Raw genomic sequence first — 15,411 nt, forward strand, 5'->3', positions numbered from 1 at the left:
TACGTCAAGCCATAGCGTGACGTTCTCATGAGCCTTTCCTCTGTGTCAACCCAGTAGGAGGTATCTGGGATAATCTGGGGGCAGGGCCACAGTGAACTGTGCTCTATCTGTTTCACAGTGAAGTTACCAGATGGAAGGCACCATTTTTAAATAACTACTTAATTGAAAATTGTTCCACATCAGAATATGGACATTCAATATTTTATTGTGCAGTAGGTGCTGAATGCAATTTGGTTGAAAGCAGAAAAATCCAGCACGCCGTCAGGGTGAAGCTGGCAAATGGAAATCCTAGCACCGTGATGATCACATGCTCTGAGCAGGACTGCTCACAGTATGACTCTGTGTGTATCTCAAAAATATGGATGTTCAGTATTGCAGAAGACTCAACTGAATGTCCTCTATTCCCGGACATGATTAAATATGTTCTAATTAAAATGTAAAAGTTTGCCCTGTATTACAATGACTTAAAGAGAATGTATCTAACAATTCTTCATTAAAATGTCAATGTTTTATTTTTTTTACCTTATGTACTTACATTACCCAAAATCTTTTGGGATTTCTCTGTTCAGACCCAATTTCATTCACGGTAACCAGATGTTTCATTGTCGACGCCTTTTAATTGTCTTATCCGCTTTATTTGTTGCTTTGTTCATCTCTGCTATTACTTCAGGGGCAAATGACATATGACAAAGGAAAAACACACTGCTAGCCAGTTAGCCACTCGGCTGGTTTTTCCTTCCACTGTTTGTCACTCGTAATGGATCACGATTCTTCATTGCTGTTGTCTGGTTTACGTGAATACAAATGCATCACATTACCTTATGCAGGAACATGATTTGTGCCTGAGCTGCATCAGGTAGAGTTTCATCTGCAATGATGGTGAAAACCACAACTCATGATCCAACACTGCTTCACGGTGTCATCAAACTAGGTCTTCTTGTTGTTGCTATTTTTTAAAAGATGAGAACAACTGTCTCCACACTCTGCGTTTCTACATACGGGTCATAAAATGTTCTTTAAACTTGAGGTGTAGCGATCACCTGGGTCACTGGGGCGGCTGTGGCTGAGGGGGTAAAGATACTGAAGCCCGAATTGCCCCGCATTGAAAAAGTGCTGCACATGGATGCACTGTAAGAAAATGTGTGTGAATGGGTGAATGGCAATTACCTGTACTGTGTAAAGCGCTTTGAGTGGTCATCAAGACTAGAAAAGCACTAGATAAATACAGGCCATTTACCATTGACTTTCCACCCTCAGATCTCCAACGTCAACAGAAGTCACGCACACAGACTGAAATGTTGTGTTGTTAGTTTGAGCACATTGTCGCACAGCTTTAAGGCGCATGATCTGAGTTTCTCCAGACAAAAACAACCTGAACAGCGGTGTAATGAAATTGTCATAATTCAATCGAGTGGCTCACATTTGTTTTTTCACATCCACAGAACAAAGATCCCAAAATGTCCCGCGTTGCGCTGGAGTCTCTCTACAGACTGCTCTGGGTCTACATTATCCGGATCAAGTGCGAGAGTAACACTGTCACACAGAGGTCAGTTGCAGGGCCATCTCTGAGTTCACCCTCGAGCTACAAACCCAAATAGTTAGTTTAGAAAATAAGGACTTGAAATGCTGACAAAATTCTCCCTGTTTTCCCTCCTAGTCGGCTACTGAGCATCGTTTCAGCACTTTTCCCCAAAGGTTCCCGCAGTGTAGTGCCAAGGGACACGCCTCTCAACATCTTCGTCAAGATCATCCAGTTCATAGCTCAGGTGGGCTTTAAGCACGAGTTGACAGTATTGCTTTCGGAGCTAAAACAAAATATGCAATGTCGTGACTCTGTGTTTGCTTTTGCGGATCTTCGCCACAGGAAAGACTGGACTTTGCTATGAAGGAAATAATCTATGACCTCCTGTGTGTGGGCAAGTCTCACAAAACCTTCACCATCAATCCAGAGGTAAAGTAGATCAGACTTGTGGTGATTATGTTACTGGAGTGTTGGTGGAATATCTCTCATCCTCTCCCCTCTTTCTGCTCCTCTACCAGAGGATGAATATTGGTTTGCGAGCCTTCTTGGTGATCGCTGACAGCCTACAGCAGAAAGATGGAGAGCCTCCCATGCCTACGACTGGAATCATCATGCCCTCTGGCAACACCTTACGTGTCAAGAAGATCTTCCTTAACACCACACTCACGGATGAAGAAGCCAAGGGCATAGGTGAGTTTGATTATTGAAACTTTTCATGAACAGTGATACAATATCTGTTGTTTTTTTTTGCTGTCAGTGTAATGACTGCTGGTTTTTTTCAGGCATGTCTGTGTACTACCCCCAAGTAAGAAAGGCCTTAGATAACATCCTACGACACCTGGACAAGGAGGTGGGACGCTCCATGAGCATGACCAACGTGCAGATGTCCAACAAGGAGCCTGAGGACATGATCACGTATGTAATGTAGCCACACCCTGGATCCATACAGTTAATCTGTGCGTCTCTGATCTATAACAGCATCTCATTGTTTGTGCTTTAGGGGAGAGAGGAAGCCAAAGATTGATCTGTTCCGCACGTGTGTGGCCGCCATCCCAAGACTGATACCAGATGGCATGAGCAGACAAGACCTAATAGAGCTTCTAGCCAAGTAAGTTTTACTGCAGACACATCACTATACAACATACTGTAGCATAACTACATACTGTAGCTGCCCTCCTTTTGTCCTCTAATGTCTTTGTCTCTCTTCTCCTTCAGGCTGACCATCCACATGGACGAGGAGCTGCGGGGCCTTGCCTTTACCACTCTTCAGGCCCTGATGGTTGATTTCCCAGAGTGGCGTGAGGACGTGCTCTCCGGCTTTGTCTACTTCATTGTCAGAGAGGTGACTGATGTCCACCCCACGCTGTTGGACAACGCAGTCAAGATGCTACTACAGCTCATCAGCCAGTGGAGGCAGGCAGTGCAGAGCAGCAATAAGAGCCATGATGCACAGGTTGGTCGAGGAAGTTCATTCCTTATGTGGTCAGGTGTTATGAATTGTGAAGTGACAAATGTGTATCAGAGTTATAAGTGATTCTAATTACATGTCTTCTTCAACAGGGCTCAAGCAGCGGCCATTCTCTCCCCGTGGAACGTGTTCCTCCACTAGGTGTGCTGCATGTAGTGGAGGGCTTAGCTGTGGTGGTGCTTTGCAGCTGCCGCCCAGCCACACGTAGGCTGGCTGTTAACGTCCTCAAGGAGGTCCGTGCGCTGCACACTGCACTGGGCATCGGAAAGGTAATTACAGAGCACTTTGTTGTGGCTGCTAAGTAACAGTCAAATGTGTATGATACTGTAGAGAGTCTTTATTGCAAGTACTCCTTTCCTGACATCTGCTCCATCTGCCTCAACCTTTCAGGGCGATGAAGAGTTGGCCATTGACGTAATGGATAGATTAAGTGCATCAGTGTTGGAGAGTTTCATTCATCTCACAGGAGCTGACCAGGTATAAATGACCTGTCTTATTTCCAGAATCCTAAAACTTGCATAAATACTCTGAGACTATGCTCATCTCTCTCTGTGTTTTTCTCTGTAGACCAACCTGCTGTACTGTCCCAGTGGGATTGATCTTCAGACACTAGCAGAATGGAGCTCATCCCCCATCAGCCACCAGTTTGATGTGGTGAGCCCCTCGCACATCTGGGTGTTTGCTCACGTTACTCAGGGCCAGGACCCCTGGGTCATCAGTTTCTCAAGCTACCTGCGGCAGGAGCACTTGCCCAAACATTGTCCAACTGCTCTCAACTACGCCTGGATGTTCGCCTACACCCGCCTGCAGTTATTGTCTCCCCAAGTGGACATCAAGTACGTTTCTTCAAGCCTCTTTGTGAAATTTGGTGTGTGTTTGTCAGTGTGGATGTTTTTACTGTAAACTTTCACACTGAAAAGTTATACAGTTTTTTTGAGGACATTATATGCTAGGATACTGTAATCAAGACTTTTAATTACAAAGAACTATAAGACAGAAGGCAGCATCTTTCTTTTCTGGGTTCTCTAAGTGTTATTCAACACTTCTGATGTCATGTTATTAATCTCTCTCACATGACCTCCTGCAGCAGCCCCATCAATGCCAAGAAAGTGAACAGTCTGAACAGCAGTGACTCGTACATCGGTCTTTGGAGGAACTACCTGATCCTCTGCTGCAGCTCAGCTTCCTCCTCTTCCTCTATGTGCTCCTCATCCTCCACCTCTGGCTCCGTCCGCTGCTCCCCGCCTGAGACGCTGGCGTCCACGCCGGACAGCGGCTACAGTTATGATTCAAAGGTCAGGAGCACCTGCACAGACAACACCATTTTGGCAAATGCAATTTAATATGACAACATACCTGTTTAAGTGCTTTTAGTTGAAACTAACAAGGAACAGTCAGATGACTTGATTTAGTTTTTATGTTTCAGCCATGACATTGCTTTTCTCCTTGTCTGTTAATAGATTGTTGGCACTCCGTCCCCCTCCTCCCTCTTCAAACACATCGTTCCAATGATGCGCTCTGAGAGCATGGACATCACAGAGTCTCTTGTGTTGGGGCTTGGCCGGACCAACCCCGTGGCCTTCAGGTAATCGACACTCGACATGATCTGTATGCAGCATATAAACATTATTGTACCTAAACCATTTAGTTATTTACATCTAACTTTCATATTCTTCAGAGAGTTGTTAGAGGAGCTCAATCCCATCATAAAAGAAGCTCTGGAAAGAAGACCTGAAGTAAGTGCTGTTCATTAGGAACTTTGAAGCTTTTGTCACAGTTGTGTCATTGGAGAATAACAATTTACTGAGTTAAAATGATTCTATCTTTGCTCTGCAGAACATGAAGCGGCGCAGGCGTCGTGACATCCTCAGGGTTCAGCTGGTCCGGATATTTGAGTTACTGGCAGATGCTGGTGTCATCAGTCAGATGTATGTAATCCACAGCTTATTTGTACAGTATAATTAGGAATTTGTACATTCTTATATCTTTTCTCCTTTACTTTTTGTTTTAAAGAGCCAGTGGAGGGTTAGATGGTGAGAGCCACTCTCTGAACAGTACGCTGCTGGAGTATGTCGATCTGACCAGGCAGCTGCTTGAGGCTGAAAATGACAAGGACTCCGATACACTGAAGGACATTCGCTGTCACTTCAGTGCACTCGTGGCTAATATCATACAGAATGTCCCAGGTACTGTATATATATTTTATTTCTAAAACATATTTATTATTTGCACTGAATATCTGTCTAAAGTTTGTGTTTTGGGTTACTTGTCATGTTCAGTGCACCAGCGGAGGACCATCTTTCCCCAGCAGTCACTCAGACACAGTCTGTTCATGCTGTTCAGTCACTGGGCTGGGCCCTTCAGCATCATGTTCACTCCCCTGGACCGCTACAGTGACAGAAATATGCAGATCAACCGCCATCAGTACTGTGCACTAAAGGTACACATGCTCATACAAAAATCTACATTTTGAAATCTATACTTAATGGTCACTAATCAACTAACTTGTTAAATGTTCTAGGCCATGTCTGCAGTGTTGTGTTGTGGACCTGTAGCCGACAATGTTGGCCTCTCCTCCGATGGCTACCTCTACAAGTGGCTGGACAACATCCTGGATTCTCAGGATAAGAAAGTAAGTGAAGTGTTATCATGTCAGCCTATTTCATCTATTAACTGCTATTGATTAGAGTCTGACAGATTTATTGTTTGGCCAATACGAATTGACTGATGTGAGCCTTTCACCAACATGTCTGTGTGTGTTTGCTGAATTTTTTTATTTTACAAAATAAACAATGCAGAAAAGATGTTTATTTTAGGAAAAAAAGTTAGTTTTCTTGATTTAAGTTCTATATATTTGTTTATTTATATATACTTAAAGTTTATGGTTAAACTTTAAAATTTCAAGCCTCAGTTACATTTCTTTGTCATAAGAAATGTAAATGTAAAAGAGATTTATAATCTCAATGGGATTAACCTGGTAAAATAAAGGCAAATTAAAAAATTACAACATTTTAGGAATCCTTTTGTTAATTTGATATATACATTGACTGATGCATCTGTATCTGAGTTTTTTTACTTCCTAATATCATTATCGGCACCCCACCCCACCCCAAAGATCCGTATTGGTTGGGCTCTGCTTTTGATAGTTGGTTAGGGAGTGAACCAACAGTAATGGATGAACACAGGATATTGGGTTGAGGTAGGAGCGTCCACTGTCGCAAGAAAAGACTTGAATGATCAGAGGAAAGTAACACATCCACAGATTTGACCAAGTGCTCAGTTGTTTACTGAGATATATTGACTTTACACAATGCAGTTCTTACATGTTTCAATATAGCTCATCATGGCAGCCAATTTCACATGAAATAGTAGGTGAACACAGGTATCACTCATCACACCGATTAAGGTTCTGTTCTATATAAATTGTCTTAATTATTTTTGATAAATGTTAGCACATGTGTTAAATAGCTGCTGTGTAAAAGGTCTGTTGTAATGAAAGCATATTGAACAGTCAAATAAAGTTAATAACATAATAACTGCGTAATCAGTGAAGTGGAAGAATGTAATAGTGGCAATCAACACAAGAACAGTATATAATTATAATATAATACCGCTGACGCAGGCAGAGGAAGCATCATCATTTGTTTTTTAAAAGAGGAACAGATGTTTCAGTCCAGTTGAACTGTGAGACAGTTCACTGTAATGCAGCACAGCTTCATATACCATGACACTAGTGCCACTCAGTGGTGCTCAGAGGTACTGCAAGAAGTAAACACTATAAAAGGTTCATTCAGATAAAAGCCTGCCCAATAAATGTTATTATTTACAGAAAGTAGTTACGGTTAAAATAACTTGAACATTGTAATTGGAGGGTAAATCTTCATGTGTCGTATTTTTTCAAAATGTCATAGGCTTAGGGTTAGGAGCCCAAGGCTCTAACCGTGTCTGTGTGTCTCCTCCAGGTTCACCAGCTGGGTTGTGAGGCTGTGATGCTGCTGTTGGAGCTGAATCCTGACCAGAGCAACCTCATGTTTTGGGCTGTGGACCGCTGCTACACAGGCTCCCGTCGTGTGGCAGCCGGCTGCTTCAGGGCCATCGCTAATGTCTTTCACAACAGGTACTTCATATTATCAGCATCAACTTGACGCAATTTTGTGGATTTGTTGGTCCCTTTGGAGCCACATGGATATGTTTTATGTTTTCTTTTAGGGATTACCAATTTGACACTGTGGTGCTGCTGAACCTGATTCTGTTCAAGGCGGCTGATTCTTCCAGGGACATCTATGAAGCAGCCATGCAGCTGTTACAGGTCAGAATCTCTGTCACATAAAAAGGGAACTTTTCTACATCTACTCTACATAACACTGCTGTGTTCAACTTTGTGTTCAATTTAGTTGTTGATTAAGTTTCAATTATTTATCTAACTAATAGATACTGGAACCCAAGCTCTTCCGCTACGCCCACAAATTGGAGATCCAGCGAACAGATGGCATCTTGACCCCTCCCTCACCGCTGCCACACCTCTACTCTGTGTCTTACTACCAGCTGTCTGAGGAGCTTGCACGAACTTACCCAGAACTAACCCTGCCCATCTTCTCAGGTTTGCTACATTCCAACATGTTTTCAGCTGCTGTTTGAGAAGCAGGTTGCTGTGATGTAATTTGCCTGTGAAAGCAGAGATTTGATTTTGTGTATATGAGCAAAGCAGATTTTTCAAATGCTTAACAGCACATAACAGTGTAGCTATGCCATGATTACATGTGTTTTCACCAAAGCCTCATTGAAGACTTGTTTCAAGAACCAACATTATTGTTTAGCTGCATAATATATGAGATGGAAATTTTATTTAATTTATTTTTCAAAGTGAGATTCAAACTCAAGTTTAATTGGCTCATATTTACTCACTACTCTGACATAATGATGCCTCCATGCAAACACATTCTAACACTTCTGAACATCATTAATGTTCATCGGTGGATGGCTCAATTAAATTGTATCTGTATATTGCTTAATCCCAGCATGCTTTATCTCAAGGCACTTAACATAGTAAGGTCAAGACAGTACAATATTATGGAGAAACCCAACAGTTCCTACAATGCCAAGCCATTTGAACTCACTGTAACAATATAGTGTCATTAGATCTGATGTACTCTGTAAAGAAAATTGGATGTAATGATACTGTTGAGATTAAAAGGTAGAAAATAAAAACTGAAACAACATAAATCATTGGGTAAATGACTTGAATCAGCTTCAGTTGCAAACTTTCTCCCGACTGTCCCCACTGCAGAGGTGAGCCAGCGCATCCAGACAGCGCATCCTGGTGGTCGTCAAGTAATGCTGCATTACCTCCTGCCTTGGATGAACAATGTGGAGCTGGTCGACTTTAAACCAACTGCACGGCGACCGGAGGACTGTGGCAGTGTTGAGGAGGACGAGGACGCACACGAGCGGGAGGTCATGATGGTGAACAGCAGGCGCTGGCTCCATGGAGAGGGCTGGGGCTCGCCTCGTGCTACAACCATGGTGTTAAACAACCTCATGTTCATGACCGCTAAGGTGATGCTGCTAATGCACCATGTGAACATATTCAGATTATATGTGTAAGATAGTTATATAAATGCTGATTGAGGAGAATTAACTGGTTTTATTTTGACAGTACGGGGATGAGTTTGCTTGGTCGGAGATCGAGAACGTGTGGACCACATTAGCAGACAGTTGGCCAAAGAACCTCAAAATCATTCTGCACTTCCTCATCAGTATGTCAGGAGTCAACAGTGACCCAAGCCTTTTGCCCTATGTGAGTCACGGCACATTGCTATCATGCAGCTTATCTACCACATCCCCATATGCTGCCATTTATTCCTCTTGTTTTTGACTGTTTCATTTGTGTCCGCAGGTGAAACGAGTGGTGGTTTACTTAGGCAGAGATAAGACTATGCAGCTGCTGGAGGAGTTGATGTGTGAGCTTGACCTGACTGATCCTGTAAGCTCAGCTGTTACTCACATGGACAACCCACCTTACTACCGCATCACCTCCAGTTACAAGATCCCCTCAGTCACCTCAGGTTAATGAGCACGACTTATTCACTTGTTCACAGATTAAGCCTGGCTGCCAATACTAAATAAAGTCTTGTTGCTACACGATGGTCAAAGTTTTGTCTTTTTTCTCAGGAACAACTTCCAGCAGCAATACCATGGTGCCAGGAAATGATGTTCATCATGAAGGCAAGATTAAAGACTCGAACATGGAGGACAGGTACCAGATAAACCACAGCACAATGCTACTATTGTTAGAAGGCAATGGGAGGAGTAGACATGTCGCTGTCTGGTCTGTTTCAGCTGCAGAACACTGTAATCAAGTAGTGACGTCACATTTCACACTAAAACATAGTTACCGAAGTGGAGATTCAACAGTGGTCACTGAAGTTTTTAAAAAGTACCAGGGTGTTTAAGTACTTTCACCCTCTTCCTGGAACTATCCCAAAATACGGGATTGATTTCGGGATTGTGAATTTAAAGTCTTGGTTTTTAAGGAAGATAACACAAAAAACAAGACAGATTTCTACGAAACTTGGTGGAAGGTTGCAGTATTGGTCAGGGAACAGCCTATTACATTTTTGTGCTGATCTGGATCAGGAGGCATTGTGAGATTGGGTGTTTTTCAACATCTTCCCTATTTTCCCTAAATTGATATTTAATATGAATAAAACATCATCTGATTAGATTAGATTGTGCTCAGATAAGGTGGTTTGGTTCTGCTGTGCATTTTCTTGATGTAAAACAATTATATATTCCACCACTTTAGGACTGTACTATCAGTCCTGACAGTTAGGGTTAGAGGTTGAATAAGAATTGTGTGCACTACACAATACTTGTATACTGTTTCTTTTAACTTCACTGTATCATTACAAGGTTTTATTTTGTTTTTTATTTTTTCCAAATTTAATTCACATCCTCCCTGATCATATTTTTAATGGCTCTGAAATGACGGTAGGTGCTTAAACTGCAGCCCCAAGTGCAAACCATAAAATGTGAGAGCATCATGTCTTCAGCCAGTGTTCTAATTAAAGTAATCCTTGATGGTGCTAAATATTGACATTCTACAATATATTGCAGGCGGTTTATGGCAATGACCAAAATGTAGATTTAAATATATCTCTTCTCCTCACTGTTTGTGCTTATTGACATAAATACATGTTTTTCTTATTTACTTAGTATGTCAATGTTGATCCTTGTCCTTGCCAAATAGCTATTTTGTATTAGAATATAGTGCAGAAATCTCAGTCTAAGTAATTAACAGTTTAATTTGGGTAGTGCCACTTTACATAATAAGGTCAAGACCTTACAAAATTGTAGAGAAACTCAATAGTTCCTACAGCAAGCAAACATTGGTATTTGTGTGTCGTTATTTCTCCCCTATACTGAAAGTAAAACCTAAAATGCCTGATTGAATTTGTATTTGATTTAGAATTAATTCAGATAAAGAATTACGTTTTAGAGGTCTATTTTGGAAACATCTTAGGGAGACTGATATGGGTTGAGATACTTTTAAATTGAAAATGCTGATGCAATATAACTTAAAATGTGTTTACTGTGGGCAAAAAATGTACTGCTGGCAAAACCTTTAAATCAACTGTGTCTGTTCTGCAGTTACACCCACCTGGACATCTACAGTGGTCTGAACAGCAACCTGAACCGTCAGCACCACCGTCTGGAGTCTCGTTACAGCAGCAGTTCTGGAGGCTCCTATGAAGAGGAGAAGAGTAAGAACAAACTCTTTAGACCTCTTGTCTCCCACTTACATTAACAGTACATTCCTGATAATCTTTCTTATCCCTTCTCCAGGTGACTCCATGCCACTTTACGCTAACTGGCGTTTGAAGGTGATGGATCACAACCGGCCAGAGCCCCTCCCCTTCCCTCCAACAGGAGGCTGCTGGTCTCCGCTGGTGGACTATTTGCCAGAGACCAATGCCCCTGCTGTACCACTCCATAGGTACACCAAAAAACCACCACGTTTAACCCCCTCTCTATTATAGTGTTGTGTTCCTTGTCTAAGTCAAGCCTTGTTTTCTGTTTTTACAGATGTAACATTGCTGTCATCCTACTGACGGACCTCATTGTGGACCATGGGGTCAAAGTGGAGTGGAGTGCCTACCTGCCCTTGTTGTTACATGCAATTTTTATAGGTTAGTTGCTTCCTGAATATTATAACAGCACAGTATATGGTGTATGACTGAGTTCAAAAGATTTTTCAAGCTTTCATCAAAGCTCTACCTGCTAAAATCAACTGATCTAATCTTTTTGTCTTCTATCTTTTCTTCCAGGGTTTGATCACCAGCACCCAGAGGTCTACGAGCACTGTAAACGTCTGCTGCTTCACCTGCTCGTGGTCCAGGGAACAAATAGCAACGTTCAGTCTGTGGCTATGGTGCTCCTACGCAACAGAGACTACAACGATCCTAGGGTCCTGACTGTGAAGCCAGTAGCTCCAGAGTTCAACCTAACCGGTCAGTTCTGCTGTTAAGCCTAGAATCTACAGAGTTTTCTCTATACATAGTAAAAGAACTGCCATTTAATTGAAGGAATTTGAACTGATGCCCTTCCAGCTGGAGGGAAAGTAACAGAAACTTGACACATGCTCATCTGTCGTGTTGTCAAAGTCGGTCACTGGCTGGAAGCTGTGATCAAGTCCCACAGAGGCAGGGTTCCCTGTCCCTGAATATTACAGTTTTATTTTTATTATAATGGAAAAAGAACAGCATCATAATTAAAAAACACATGAATGTTCCTAAAATATAGAGATTCTTAAAGATGGTGGTGATATTATATCATGGAGAAGAGAGATGTGTACCATGCAGCTCAATGTTCATTTCATTTGTTTATGTAGGAGTGCAAGATTTATTCCCAGACTGTCAGCCATCACCGATGACGGACTCTGGCCTCAGCTCCAGCTCCACATCCTCCAGCATAAGTGTCGGGGTAGGGGGCACTGCTCTGTCCCACCTCTCCCCTTCACTCCTCAGTGAGGTGGATGCCACTGCTGAACAGGACGAGAAGGCCAAAGCTCTCATTGAGTTCATTACATCAAGGTTAGTTTCAGTTAAAGAAAATTATTTCACAGATAAATAACTTTGAATTTAAGCTAGTTACAACTTGTATCACTGCTTCTAACTTAGTCTGATGTATTATCTAACATGAATCGGTATTAACCATTGAGATGCAACAGGTTACTCATTATGTTCAATTACTATATTTGCTTTCAAGCTTCCAGCAGTGTCTGAGAGGATTGGGTATTTTAATTTTTGCATGGTTTTGATTTTTGGGTTGGTGTGACTGCCTTTTTTCCCCCCTGGTGTGATAACATTAAAATACTTAGATACTGAATACTGTGATGATGTGTGGAGTAAATCCTGTAGCTTTAACAGGTCACATTTCCTGATTTGTGTTTGCGCTTGCCTTGTAGAAAGAAGGGTCCACTCTGGAACCATGAGGACGTGTCGCCCAAGAACCCCAACATAAAGAGCGCTGACCAGCTGAGTGTTTTTGTGCGACACGTCGTGACCGTCTTCAAACATTCCCCATTAGGTCCGGTTGCTCATTGTCTGATTATGTTTATTTCAGCCTGGGTCACAGGTATAAAGTGGAAAGCTTCATCATATTCACCCGTCTGTGTATGTGCATCTCTTCAGGTTTCCAGCTGGATTCATTGCTGAGTGAAGTGGCTCTACAAACCGCTCTGTCTTGTCCTTCTCGCCACTACGCTGGACGCTCATTCCAGATTTTCAGGGCACTCAAACAACCTCTGACTCCTGCAACGCTGTCTGACATTCTGTCTCGACTGGTAGAGACCGTGGGGGACCCAGGAGAGGAGGCTCAGGTCAGAAAAATAGTTTTCGAATATGCAACATTAAACACTGGTCAATGTATTTTGATGAAGAATGTTGGTCATCTTGATAATTTAGAACTTTGGGAAATAAAATATTTTGTTGCCAGTAAAATCCCCCTAATCTAGTTCCATGCAGTTTCATACTTAATATGAAACCGTGTCCTTAGATCACATATTTCCTCAGAAAAGCACCGGACAATAGCAGGTGAACATATGCTCTGTATCATGAGATCAGGAAGTAACATTCATTTTGACATGAAGACTTAAAGGAGACATATTATGCTCATTATCAGGTTCATAATTTTAATTTGGTTTTTGTACTTGAAAAGGTTTACAGAAAACAGACTGTCCAGGCTGCAGATATTTTACACACCTATGTAACACACTAGAGGAAATAAAAACTGAAAAGCTCAAAGGAGTCATCTGTTTGTTTCTTGGTGAAAAGCTGACTGCTGGTGTGTTTTGTCTTTAGGGCTTTGTCATTGAACTTCTCCTGACACTGGAGTCAGGCATCGACACATTAGCAGACACAGTCAAAAACTATGACCTCCTCACTGCCTTAGCTCAGTAAGTCCTTCTCTTCATACCCTCACTAATTATTCCACTGTCTCATCCCTGCTCTCATTTACAAGCTTTTTTTATACACACAGAACTTCTCCGCGAGATCTGTTGTTGGGGGCTAAGCTTGCTTCCAACAGGAAAAGCACAGGCCAACTGAACTTGAACAGCGGCGGCCTGTTCCATTATGTCCACAACCGTAGCAACTCTCTGCGAACGAACGTGGTGGGTGAACGAAAAGGAGACAGACGCAGGAGTAACACATTAGACATAGCTGACCGACTTGGTGGCAGCCATGGAAACCTGGCACGCACGCGGAGCTTATCATCACTGGGTGGAGGAGGGGGTCCAGGTGGGGAAGCCATCCCCCCCGTGGACCCTTCGAGCTTGATGGCCACTGTGTTCTGGATCGCCGCCTCGCTGCTGGAGTCGGACTACGAGTTTGAGTACCTGCTGGCCCTGCGGCTGCTGAACAAGCTTCTGGGCCACCTGCCTCTGGATCGTGCAGACAGCCGGGAGCGTCTGGAGAAGGTCCAGGCTAAGTTGAAGTGGTACAGCTTCCCTGGTCTGCTGCAGCTCTTCCTGAAGGGCTTCACCTCTGCTTCTACTCAGGAGCTCACCATCCACCTGCTCAGCAAACTCATCAGTGTCTCCAGGCACACGCTGGTAGACCCTTCACAAGTGGCAGGTACGTGCTAAGGAATGTGCCAACTGCTGATTTGGTTATGGATTTGTTTTTTGTGTTTTCTTTACAGCTTGTGTTTATGTTTTTAAAATGTTAATATTAATCATGCAAAACAATGATAACTAATTTGTTTTCTTTTTTTCTTTTGACATTGCATAATAAAAATAAAATGGATACATTCACATGCAAACCTTTCTTCTTCTCTTCAATGAGATTATTGTTTTTCTGTCATCAATTGTGTTAAAAACCGCAAAAGATTTCCTGTCAGATTTCATTTCTAACAATATGACTCTTGATGTTCCCTGACATGTCTACAGGTTTTCCTCTGAATATCCTGTGCCTCCTCCCACACCTCATCCAGCACTTTGACAGTCCGACTCCTTTCTGTAAGGAGACGGCTGATAAAATAGCCAAGGTTTGCGCCGAAGAGAAGTCGGCCACCCTCTCCAACCTGGCCCACATGATGAGCCTGTACAGCACACACAGCTACTCCCGCGACTGCACCAACTGGATCAATGTGGTCTGTCGCTACCTCCACGATGCCTTTGCTGATATAACATTGAACCTGGTCACTTACTTGGCTGAGGTATGTAAGATCAAGATAAAAGATGCTGCTCTTAGGCACATATGGTAAGATGCAACCAGTAATGTGCCCATCTTTATCTCTCAGCTGCTGGAAAAGGGACTTCCCAGCATGCAGCAGTCCTTGTTGCAGATCATCTACAGCCTGCTGAGTCATATTGATCTATCAGCCGCTCCTGTCAAACAGTTCAACCTGGAGATCATGAAGATCATTGGCAAATATGTTCAGGTGAGCCTTGACCACTCTTCCAGTGTAGATTTGATCCAGTATCACACCAACTTATTTTCTCAGTAACTTAATATGTAAATTGGGGCACTTTCATATCTACCTTGTTTTGTCTGGACTTGTGCCTGGGACCAAAATTTAGACTGACTACAAGAGATGATCTCGGTCCATGATTCGGTCCTTTTGCAGTGTGAAAACATTTTTTTAATAGTTCTGACTTAATAGTTTCAGACCAATCCCAGGGAGTTGAGACAGAATTAAAAGACTACTTTTTTCTATGCACTGCCCTGAATTCTATAGCTGAATTAACACGCTGACATCTGACGCATGCTTGTCTACAAACCAATCAATGTCAAGAATATGTAGACATAGACACATGGGTGATGATTACGTACGTATATCATACAAAATTCTTTGGTCCGCTAAATTACGATGTGAAACCAAAACAAGAATCCTAACTTGGATATTGACTGTGCCTTTT

The 15,411-nt window shown here is 42.5% G+C and overlaps 1 protein-coding gene across 12 annotated transcripts in view; it reads left to right on the plus strand.

The window, feature by feature from the left end:
- fryl (furry homolog, like) overlaps window positions 1-15,411 on the plus strand; it is a 70,584-nt gene that overhangs the window by 35,534 nt on the left and 19,639 nt on the right. For all 12 annotated transcript variants that reach the window (XM_035177336.2, XM_035177335.2, XM_035177328.2 and 9 more), the window contains 35 exons: window positions 1,443-1,546; window positions 1,658-1,766; window positions 1,865-1,951; window positions 2,041-2,212; window positions 2,305-2,437; window positions 2,523-2,630; window positions 2,738-2,975; window positions 3,083-3,259; window positions 3,381-3,467; window positions 3,558-3,826; window positions 4,078-4,285; window positions 4,451-4,575; window positions 4,669-4,726; window positions 4,827-4,918; window positions 5,004-5,176; window positions 5,270-5,430; window positions 5,512-5,622; window positions 6,953-7,107; window positions 7,200-7,299; window positions 7,422-7,590; window positions 8,278-8,546; window positions 8,647-8,787; window positions 8,887-9,055; window positions 9,162-9,246; window positions 10,641-10,753; window positions 10,836-10,986; window positions 11,076-11,179; window positions 11,318-11,500; window positions 11,881-12,082; window positions 12,457-12,578; window positions 12,683-12,870; window positions 13,352-13,446; window positions 13,530-14,125; window positions 14,440-14,708; window positions 14,793-14,933. In XM_035177336.2, coding sequence (XP_035033227.1) covers window positions 1,443-1,546; window positions 1,658-1,766; window positions 1,865-1,951; window positions 2,041-2,212; window positions 2,305-2,437; window positions 2,523-2,630; window positions 2,738-2,975; window positions 3,083-3,259; window positions 3,381-3,467; window positions 3,558-3,826; window positions 4,078-4,285; window positions 4,451-4,575; window positions 4,669-4,726; window positions 4,827-4,918; window positions 5,004-5,176; window positions 5,270-5,430; window positions 5,512-5,622; window positions 6,953-7,107; window positions 7,200-7,299; window positions 7,422-7,590; window positions 8,278-8,546; window positions 8,647-8,787; window positions 8,887-9,055; window positions 9,162-9,246; window positions 10,641-10,753; window positions 10,836-10,986; window positions 11,076-11,179; window positions 11,318-11,500; window positions 11,881-12,082; window positions 12,457-12,578; window positions 12,683-12,870; window positions 13,352-13,446; window positions 13,530-14,125; window positions 14,440-14,708; window positions 14,793-14,933 — 5,664 coding nt within the window. The remainder of the gene's footprint in view (window positions 1-1,442; window positions 1,547-1,657; window positions 1,767-1,864; window positions 1,952-2,040; window positions 2,213-2,304; window positions 2,438-2,522; window positions 2,631-2,737; window positions 2,976-3,082; window positions 3,260-3,380; window positions 3,468-3,557; window positions 3,827-4,077; window positions 4,286-4,450; window positions 4,576-4,668; window positions 4,727-4,826; window positions 4,919-5,003; window positions 5,177-5,269; window positions 5,431-5,511; window positions 5,623-6,952; window positions 7,108-7,199; window positions 7,300-7,421; window positions 7,591-8,277; window positions 8,547-8,646; window positions 8,788-8,886; window positions 9,056-9,161; window positions 9,247-10,640; window positions 10,754-10,835; window positions 10,987-11,075; window positions 11,180-11,317; window positions 11,501-11,880; window positions 12,083-12,456; window positions 12,579-12,682; window positions 12,871-13,351; window positions 13,447-13,529; window positions 14,126-14,439; window positions 14,709-14,792; window positions 14,934-15,411) is intronic.

The sequence above is a fragment of the Hippoglossus stenolepis genome, chromosome 14, assembly GCF_022539355.2.
Source record: "Hippoglossus stenolepis isolate QCI-W04-F060 chromosome 14, HSTE1.2, whole genome shotgun sequence".
Taxonomy (NCBI): Eukaryota; Metazoa; Chordata; class Actinopteri; order Pleuronectiformes; family Pleuronectidae; genus Hippoglossus; species Hippoglossus stenolepis.